At 54.4% G+C, this 10,315-nt stretch overlaps 1 protein-coding gene across 1 annotated transcript in view; it reads right to left on the bottom strand.

Annotated features, from left to right (window-relative positions):
- The window catches only part of LOC116464054 (SH3 and multiple ankyrin repeat domains protein 1-like), a 25,511-nt gene extending 15,814 nt beyond the window's left edge, over positions 1-9,697 (bottom strand). The window contains 8 exon segments of the mRNA XM_032147327.2: positions 6,323-6,441; positions 6,821-6,889; positions 7,672-7,752; positions 8,013-8,148; positions 8,935-9,059; positions 9,288-9,399; positions 9,401-9,463; positions 9,466-9,697. Coding sequence (XP_032003218.1) covers positions 6,323-6,441; positions 6,821-6,889; positions 7,672-7,752; positions 8,013-8,148; positions 8,935-9,059; positions 9,288-9,399; positions 9,401-9,463; positions 9,466-9,498 — 738 coding nt within the window. The 5' untranslated portion in view covers positions 9,499-9,697.
- Positions 9,698-10,315: the final 618 nt, after the last annotated feature.

The following is a 10,315-nucleotide window of genomic DNA, read 5'->3' as shown; positions in this document are numbered from 1 at the left end:
GGTCGGGATGACGGGGAGGGGTCAGGGTGATGGGGAGGGGTCAGAATAATGGGGAGGGGTCAGGGTGATGGGGAGGGGTCAGGGTTATAGGTAAGGGGTCATGATGATTGGGAGGGGTCAGGGTGATAGGGGGTGTCAGTGTGATGGGGAGGGGTCAGGGTTACAGGCAAGGGGTCAGGGTGACGGGAGAGGGCTTAGAGTGGCAGGAAACTGGTAGAGTGAGGGGGAGGGGTGTCCCCGACAGAGGAGGGTGCAAAGTGACAGACGCCTGGTTAGATTTGCAAGCTGACAAAAGACACTTCTGCACCATGTGGAAGAATAAGGGACAAAAATGGGTTAGCTTGACATAAGAAGGGTCAGGGTGACAGGAGAGCTGTCAGACTGACGGAGGAACCATAACAATCTGATGGGGCATCGCACTGACTCCCGAGGGAGCACCTGAACTCCACCAACCAACGGGAGCATTAGCTCCCGCGCAGAAGGGGCAGCCAATCAGAGTGCGCAGCCTTGCATGACGTCACCGGCTGCCGGGCGGACTCCCTTCAGTCAGTGGCCCAAAGGCCCAGTTCTCCGTCACCTCGTGGCCTGGTGCCTCAATGGCAGCGCATGTCCTGCGGCTGACCAGTGGCTGGGGAACTCCTGCTAAGCAGGCAGCCCTGAGAGGGGACAGGGGAGAGAATGGAGGGAAGACAACTGAAGAGACAGAGATGGGGGGACAGAGATAGACAGAGACAGAGAGAGGGAGACAAGGAGACACAGAGACAGAGGTAGAGAAATAGACAGAGAGACAAAGGCAAAGATGGGGAGAGATAGAGATGGAGAGACAGAGACAGAGACAAAGGCAGAGATAGGGAGACAGAGATAGAGAGACAGAGAGACAAAGGTAGAGATGGGGAGACAGAGAGACAACGGCAGAGATGAGGAGACAGAGATAGAGAGACAGAGAGAGAGCTAGGGAGACAAGGAGACACAGACAGAGATGGACAGACAGAGACAAAGAGACAAAGACAGATAGGGGAGAGAGGGAGGCGGGGAAACAGGGAGGGATGGGGAGAGTGAGAGAGGGGAAGAGGGACAGACAGAGATGGGGCCTAGAAGTGGGAGAGACAAGGACTGAGAGATGAGAGGGGAAATGAGAGGGCGATGGGAAGCAGGAAGAGCCCAGAGAGGCAGGAGGGAGGGCAGCTCTGACTCAGAGAGGGCCTGAGCAGCCCCAGGAGGGAACCCCAGAAGTGGGGAGTGCAACTGAGAGGGAGCGATGACGTCTCAGACTGAGAGATGAGGGGGCACGAGGGAGCCCTCGGGCATCAGTGGTGGGTGACAAAGACAGTAGCAGAGAAAGCCAAAGCCATACCGAGGGGCGGATGGACAGCAGAGACCTAGGAGGAGACAGCCCAAGAGGTGCCCTGACCTAGGGTGGATCTGCCGGGCTCTGCGCCCCCACTGTCCCCACCTCCTCTAGGTTGTATGCAAAAGTGCATCTTTGGAGAGGGTTGAAATCTCCCAGTTTCCAAGTCCTTAGATAGTGGCATCTTTTTTTTTTTTTCAAGACAGAATCTCACCCTGTCACCCAGGCTGGAGTGCAGTGCCGCAATCTTGGCTCACTGCAACCTCTGCCTCCCAGGTTCAAGCGATTCTCCTGTCTCATCCTCCCGAGTAGCTGGAATAACAGGCGTGCGCCACCACACCCAGCAAATTTTTGTAGTTTTAGTAGCGACGGGGTTTCGCCTTGTTAGCCAGGCTGGTCTCAAACTCCTGATCTCAGGTGATGCACCTGCCTTGGCCTCCCGAAGTGCTGGGATTACAGGCGTGAGCCATCACTCCTGGCTGATAGTGGCATCTTATACAATGCTTTGCTCTTGTTCACTTTTGTGCAGACCTGACCCAAGAAGCCTCGGGGGCTACTGCACCCCCCACCCCACTGCATCTAGACCAGAGGGAAGATGCAGAGTGAAGAGGGGAGAGGAGCCGAAATGAATGGGAAATCGAGACACCGAAAACAAGACCAGACGTCGAGAGAGGCCACCGAGATGCAGAAACCTCATGAAGGGGCATCTCCATTGACTCAGAGAGCGGGAAAGATAAAAATGGCAGTTGGGAAGGAGCAGAGAAGGCGGCAGAGAGAGCCTCCAACATGAGAGGGGGGCCGGGGGAAGGCCCAGGGACAGATCCAAGAAGTGAGAGAAGAAAAGGCGAGGGGGATGTACAGGGCAAATGACTATGGGTCCTCTGGACACAGAGGGAAAGGAGGTCTCACAGAACTCAGGTGAGTGCTTGTGAGTTTCATTTCTAGGAGGCGGGGGCAGGTGGGCAGCTGGTTTTATTACTGGCTGGTGTCTGGGCTCCTCTGGGGGTGGGGGTCTTTGGAGCTCAGAGAGTGAGTTCCCTGAGGGTTAGGCTCTTGACTGTCCTGTAGCTGGGTTCATGCAGGGCAGACCTAGCACTGTGACTGCCTGGCACTTCACAGGAGCTCTGCGTATTTGTTGAATTAATGAAAACAGGACTTGCTCTAATTAATTTATCAGAGATTTACACTCAGTCTGATATGCTATTGTGGGGTCTCTGCTGTTGCGGGGTCTCTGGAGGCATACACAGAGATCACTGGTGAGTCATGGTGGACTTTCTAGTTTATTTTATTTCAATTAATTAATTTATGTATTTATTGAGACAGGGTCTCAATCTGTTGCCCAGGCTGGAGCGCAGTGGCGCAAGCATGGCTCACTGCAGCTTTGACCTCCCTTGCTCAAGTGATCCTCCCACCTCAGCACACACCATGACTGGCTAATTTTTAAATATTTTGTAGAGACAGGGTCTCACTATGTTGCCCAGGCTGGTCTCAAACTCCTGGCCTCAAGTGATCCTCCTGCCTTGGCCTCCCGAAGTGTTGGGATTACAGGTGTGAACCACTGTACCTGGCCTATTTTCTTTTCCTTTTTTCTATTTTTTTTTTAGATGGAGTCTCACTCTACTGCCAGGCTGGAGTGCAGTGGCATGATCTCGGCTCACTGTAACCTCCATCTCCTGGGTTCAAGTGATTCCCCTGCCTCAGCCTCCCAAGTAGCTGGGACCACAGGTGCACACCACCACGCCCAGCTAATTTTTGTATTTTTAGTAGAGACGGGATTTCACCATGTTTGCCAGGATGGTCTTGATCTCTTGACTTTGTGATCTGCCTGCCTTGGCCTCCCAAAGTGCTGGGATTATAGGTGTGAGCCGCTACGCCTGGCCCTGAAAATCTTTTAACCTTAGAATGATATAGGGCAGTGGTTCTCAATTAGAGGTGGTTTTGCACCCCAGAGGACATTGGGCAGTATTTGCTGCTGGCATCCAGACGGTAGAGGCCAGGGATGCTGCTAAAATCCTACAATGCACGGGACAGGCTTCCACAACAAAGAATTACGCAGCTCCAAGTACAGGCAATTGTGGCTATATGCGGTTGTTATGTTATATGGGGTTGCCACACATTTCCCTCAGCCAATCAATACATAACCTTGTTTTATGCATGTTTCTGTTGAAGGATGCCGTATTTAATACACGTTGTTGATTCATCCAACTCCTGGCCACCAGCACTCTAACTCATGCCTGAATGAAGCTTCTCTAACATACGTATTTTCTCCATGAGGCACATCACGGCCTTCTCGCACTTAGGAACACCAGACTGCTCTTCAGCACCATGCTTGGGGGACCTTTTAAATGCTGATATCGCCACTAAAAGGCCCAAAGATGCAAAGCACATGGCACTAAATAGACCGAGAAAAGACACTTGTTCACAGTATAAGAGCTGAAATGAGAAGGCCCCCTCGTTCAGCCTCGTCTGGGAGCCCACACATAGGGCTACTCAAGATTTTCTCTGCTTTGTGCCTGTCCAAGAATAATCACAAAAACCCTTCGCCTATTGATTCTGGGGTTCTAATAAGTTTCAGCGAGTAGGCAAATTTGCAAACACAGAATCTGGGAATCATGAGGGCCAACTGTGTCAACAGTGCAGATGTTAGAAAACATGACGGAGAGGAAGAGGTCTTGGACTTTGGTTCTGTCTTGATTAGATACACACACGATGAAAGGTCTCGGGCAAGTGAATGCAAATCTCTAAGACTGTTTCATCTTCTGTAAAATGGGCACGTGCATGCTCTCTCTTTCTTTCTGTTTCGGTACTGCCCTTTCCTTCTTAAAGCTGGTTGTGAAGAAGTTTGCTGAGGAATTATGAGAAGTTTGCTGCAGGGCAAGTGAAGATAGAAGAAGATCACAGAAGGAGGAAACTGTGTCAAAAAAGGTAAGAGCCCAAGGGAGGTAGATTTGGACTCCATATAAAGAAGAAGTTTTTTGGTTTTTTTTTTGAGACAGAGTTTCGCTTTTGTCGCCCAGGCTGGAGTGCAATGGCGCGATCTCGGCTTACTGCAACCTCCGCCTCGCGGGTTCAAGCAATTCTCTCGCCTCAGCCTCCTGAGTAGCTGGGATTACAGGCACATGCTACCACATCCGGCTAATTTTTGTATTTTTAGTAGAGATGGGGTTTCTCCATGTTGGCCAGGCTGGTCTTGAACTCCTGACCTCAGGTGATCAGCCCACTTCAGCCTCCCAAAGTGCTGGGATTACAGGCATGAGCCACCGCGCCCAGCCTCCTACTCTTGATTTTTATAAAAGTACGAGCCCCTCCAGAGCACGAGGGATTGTGGATAGACTTCAGGGGCCTGTGCACTTGTACAGGAAAAAAATCCTGTCTTCATTTTCATCATCCTCCAACAAAAACTCAACCTTTCCTCAATTAAATATGTAAGCAGCAAACCATGCTAGTTTCAGCAAGACCCATGCCTGTATCCCCAGTAGGAATCACAGATATTTCCATATCCCATCACAGTGGTGCAGATTTCCCAAAATAGTGTTTATGCTCCTCGTGATTTTGAAATTAGAGTTGTTAAAATCCACCGCCAATGTCTAACATGTTGACAAAAAAAGATGATATTATGATATCACAAATTTTGCTTTTGAAAAATATTTTGAGAACTACATTTTAGTGTAACTGGCCTCTTTTGTTATTTTATGTTATGCATTTATAAACATTATTCTGGGAAGGACTATGGCAGCCTGCCAAAGAGATCCATGACCCCCTAAAAGCCAAAGAACCCAGTTCTAGAGTAAATGGACCCCTGACCACTACATGGTGGATGTGGCCAGAGGATGGGGACTGGGCAGAGAAGAAGGAAGCGGGAAGGGAGGAGTAAGGCAGAGCGTGGCCTCTGGAGGAGACAGTTGGAGGGTGAGGGGTGGCACTGGCAGGCATAGTAGGGGATGTGTTGGAGGGAAGGCACACAGCCCAGTGGAGTAGGGGCAACATCCAGGAAGGGACCAGCAGGACCCTACCAGGATAGCCAGGGCTGTGGCAGGACCATGGGTTCAGAGGGCTGCCTGCCTGGGTTAAAATCCCTCCTCCTTCCTTGAGCCTCAGTTTCCCCCTCTGTAAATGGGCTAACAACCTTGTGTACCTCCCAGGATGAATCTAAGGAATGAATGAGATAATCCATATAAAATTTGGTGTCTGGCTGGTGGCTCACGCCTGTAATCCCAGCATTTTGGAGGGCGGAGGCAGGCAGATCACTTGAGGCCAGGAGTTCGATACCAGCCTAGCCATGATGGCAAAACCCTGTCTCTATTAAAGATACAAAAATTAGCCAGGCATGGTGGCACACACCTGTAATCCCAGCTACTCAGGAGACTGAGGCGGGAGAATCGCTTGAACCCGGGGGGCAGAGGTTGCAGTGAGCCAAGCTTGCCCCACTGCACTCCAGCCTGGGCGACAGAGTGAGACTTAGTCTCAAAATAAATAAATAAATAAAAATAAAAAAATGAAATAAAATGCAGTGTCCCCCAAATTATCAACACCCCCTACAGGTTGGCCTCTGGTTGTGGGGATACGCAGACAGAGTGGCGACAGACATGACCATTCATATTTTAATACGTACTACGTGTTGGGTATCTATTATTATGCTGGGGAATCTCCATCCATGACATCATTTTGCCTTCCCTGAAACCCTTAAGATGGGACGCAGAGGGACAGAAAGAGGCGGGGCAAGAGCGCAAGTATAATAGCAGGGTGGAAAGTGGAGACAGAAAAGGACAGAGATGGGATTTGAGGGAAAGGGGATAAGGAGGAAAGGAGGTCCCCAAAGTTGGGAGAAAGGAGGAAACCCTAGGATGCATGTCACCCCTCCAGGACCAGCCTAAAGCACAGGGGCGTCACGAGGGTTTTGGAAAGAGAAAGGCTCCAGGTTGGTGTGTGAACCGCCTCCCCCCTGGCAGTTCCTCCCCACACCAGGCCGCCTACCTCAGTGGCAAAGAAACCTTTGGGTCGGTGTTTGCCCAGGGACGCGAGGCCACCGGGCCCAGGGCTCTCGCTTGCACTGATGGTCTGTTGAGCCGCGGCCAGGATTTCGTCCAGTTTGTCTAGGGGGAGATGAACAGAGGTGGGACGACAATGAAGTTTGCTTTGACCCGGGCCGCAAAGACCAGAGCTGCCGCCCGCAGTTCATCCAGCACTTGGATCAACCAGGAAAGGGCAGCTCTGTCTGGGTCCAGGTGGACGGGAAGTCCCGCTTGGAGACACAATCTCCCAGCCCGGTGGGCAGCACCCAGGGTGCGAAGGGGTGCGGGCAGGGAACGGGGCAGCCGTCGGGAGAGGGCGGGTGGAGGGAGGGGAGGTGGGATCCCGCCCTCTCTGGGGCAGGAAGGTGAGGGGCGCCGTGGGGTTCATGGTGGGATGGGGATGCAGCGGATGCCGGGGCTGGGGCCCGGCAGCCCGAGGGGCAGGGCTGGGCTGTCTTACTGAGAGCCATCTGATACACGGTCCGCTTTTTCTCCATGCTGGGCACCGGCGCCGGCTGCTGCTCGTACTCTGTGGGCAAAGAACACGGATGAAGCCCAGGGAGCCCCCGGGGGCGGGGCGGAGCGGGCTCGGCCTGTAGGCGTGGCCAGCAGGTGCGGGCCAGTGGGCGTGGCCAGCGGGCGCGCGCATGCGCGAGAGGGGCAGTGAGGGGCCGGGGTCAGGGAGGGGCGAGTCCGCCGGCGGGGTCGGGAGACGGGGGCCCTCCCGCCAGTCCTGTGCCCACTCACCACTCTTCTTCTTCCAGGGGGAGACTAGCCCGGGGGAGAGGCAGTAGAGGAGCCAAGAGTTAGGACGTCAGGGGAAGGCGAGGGGCCCCCTCTCTGGAAGCCCACCTCCCTCAGAGCCCCGGGGTGGGGGCGGTCAGCTGTCCGACCAGCCCCCTGTCTGGGGAAATGGGACCCCCAGGTCCACTCGGCCTCGTCTGGAGGGAGGGGCTCTCTTTCCTCTGTTATTGGGGGTTGGGGGGAGCTGGTGGAGGGAGAGATGTTGAATGGGGCTTGGGGGTGAGGAGGGACAGAAGGAAGGAGACAGAGAGACCCGCAGAGAGGGTACATACAGACCCTTAGAGAGACCCCAACAGAGAAACAGATACAAGAGCACAGTGGAAAGTCGTCTCTCAGACACCCCTTCCCAGAGACACACACACAGGCCAGAGTCCGACCCATGGACTGGGGACAGGATGAGGACAAGGACCCCTGGTCACTAACAACACTAACGAACTCAAGGGATGGTCCAGCCCTCCTTCCCCTCTCCCCCCCAGCCCCCTGGCCTCAGCAGCCCCGCAGGCTCACCCATCTCCTCCAGCTCTGAGGTCATAGATTTGGAACGCAGGGAGATGGTTGGGGGCGGCAGCCGCTTGGCCTGCTGGGGTGCTGAAAAGGTGATGAGGGGAGGCATCAGTATCATGGGGGAGACGCCCCCACCACCCTCTACCACCACAGGGCTCCCAGGGCTCAGAGAATAGCCAGTGCCAGCGTGCTGAGCCCTCCCTGCCTCAGTTTCTCCCCACAAGGGTCATGGAGAAGCAGTGCTAGGGAAGGGAAGGCCTTGGGCAGCAGCAACCAGCCCTGGGGCTCTCGCAGGGCTGAGCCTGGTGGCAGTGGGGTGGCTGCGAGAGTGGCCGCAGGAGCACCTTTCTTGTGCACTGCCTCATCCATGTCCGGGTGCCTGGTGACCATCACCACCTTCACCATCAGCGTGTTGCCCCCTTGGCGGATCATGTTCACCACCTGTCGGTGGCCGACCTTCACCACATTCTGCCCGTTCACCTGTGGCACAGACACCCCCAGATCACACAGCGTAGACAAGGGGAGGGGTGCTTGCAGCTTCAGAGACCCCAAGGAGGATGCCTCCTGCGCTTCCCTGTCCATGGCCCTCTGGGCCACATTCCCCTCCCTCTGACCCTTCATACCACCACCTCCCTGGGCAAGCCCCCTTTCCCACCCTCCCTGGCCCCAGGGTTGGGGAAGAAGCTCAGCCTACCCTATTCACTTCCCCCTCCCTCCTTGTCCCCAGTATTTATTTATTTATTTACTTTTATTTTTAAAAGACAGGGTCTCTCTCTGTCACCCAGATTGGGGTGCAGTGGCACAATCATGGCTCACTGCACCCTCGACTTCCTGGGCTCAAGCAATCCTCCCACCTCAGCCTCCTGAGTAGCTGAGACCTCAGGCACACAGCACCGGCTAATTTTTTTTTTTAAGAGACAGGGTCTTGCTACGTTGCCCAGGCTGGTCTCAAACTCCTGAGTTTGAGTAATCCACCTGCTTCAGCTTCCCAAAGCACTGGGATCACAGGCATGAGCCACCGTGCCTGGCCATCCCCTGGTATTGTGTATGTGTTGGGGACAGCTCTGGGTCACTCTTTTGAGATGCCTCAGAGGCCTTTGGATGGAATCACTGGGGAAAGCAGAGGCTGGCTGGAGGGTGGGCAGGGGGCTGGGAACCCTGGTGCCAAAGGAGAATAAAACTGGGCAGCCAGATCCTGGTGTGGATCATGAGGGGGTCTGGGAACTTCTCACAGGGTCCCAGGGAAGAGAGGGGGCCTGGACTCACCTCGATGAGGAAGTCTCCCATTCGCAGTCCAGCTCGCCATGCCACGCCACCCTCGTCCACGGACTCCAGGTACTGCAGCGCCGGGAAGGCCGGGGTAGGGGTGAACTCCTCGATGGGGGTCTGCGCTGCAGACAGGGAGGAGCCGGCGGGGTCGGAGGGGAGGGGGTGGAGAGGCCGAGCAGGGGATGGGGCTCAGACCCAAGTCACGGAGGCCTCACCGCAGCTGAGGGACCAGCACCCCGGGGTGGGGTGGTGGGCGGGCTGGGGTCCCTTCCTCTTTCCAGCCCCCCTTTCCAGCCCTGCTTCTGGGGTCACAGAGCCCTTCTCCCATCCCCTCCCCAGCTGGCACTCACCCTTGGCCCCCCGGAGCACGAACCCAAACCCCTCACTGTCCTTCTTCTGCAGCAAGACTGTCTTCTCCTTAATGATGTAATCGCTGGCAGGGAGGCAGGATAAATGGGGGGGGTGGTGGGGGGAGTGGAGAAGAGATCATGAGACACAGAGCCTGTCCCCCACCCGGCAACCCAGAGACCCAAACCTCTGCTCCAGGGCCATTAATTGCATCTCCTAGGATCTCTGTCACCCACTCTGTGTGCGTATGCTAGCAGCAGCCCTGATGGGCTTCCCCCTCGGAGTCGGCATGCTCTCTCTCCCACTCCCTCTCTCCTCATTCATCCATCCATGCATCCATCCACCCATCCATTCAGCACCAGGCACGGTGGGGAGGATGGGGAGAAGAGCTTCCAGATTACCAGACAGCCAGGCTTGGGTCCCTGCTAGTCACTTCCTGCCTGTGACCTTGAGCCCACAACTTTAACCTTTTGTGCCTCAGTTCCCTCATCTATAATGGGGGGCTATCACAGATCCCACCTGATGGGGTTGCGGTGGGAATCCAGTGGGGGTAATACACATTTAGTATTTTGCACAGTGCCTGGCACATAGTAGGTGCTCAATACGATCTGCTCGATGTCCTTAGGTCAGGGTGTTAAGTCAAGAGGACTCATGTGCTTTGATGATACCCCTCAAAATTCCTTTATATATATGTCACCTCCCAAGGACCCCACGCAGGGTAAAATTGCTAATTCTGCAGTGCCCAGTATGGTGGCCACTAGGTGCATGTGGCTGTTTTTATGAAAGCGAATCAAAATCAAATGGAAAAATTCAATTCCTCAGTGACAGTGGCCATATTTCCAAGTGTGCAGAAGCTGCACGTGGCTGGTGGCCACCACATTGGACAGTACAGATATAGAACATTTCCATTGCTGCAAAGCTCCCCGTGGACAGCACTGTCTTCTGTATTCCCTGGTGCATCTCAGATGGAGCTACTGCATGCAGTCAGCATATTCTATTATAGTAAAATGCAAAGCACCCATGAATATGG

Source organism: Hylobates moloch, unplaced genomic scaffold (assembly GCF_009828535.3).
Source record: "Hylobates moloch isolate HMO894 unplaced genomic scaffold, HMol_V3 SCAFFOLD_148, whole genome shotgun sequence".
Taxonomy (NCBI): Eukaryota; Metazoa; Chordata; class Mammalia; order Primates; family Hylobatidae; genus Hylobates; species Hylobates moloch.
Note: the sequence above shows the minus strand (reverse complement) of the source record. Positions and strands in the feature narration are given on the sequence as shown.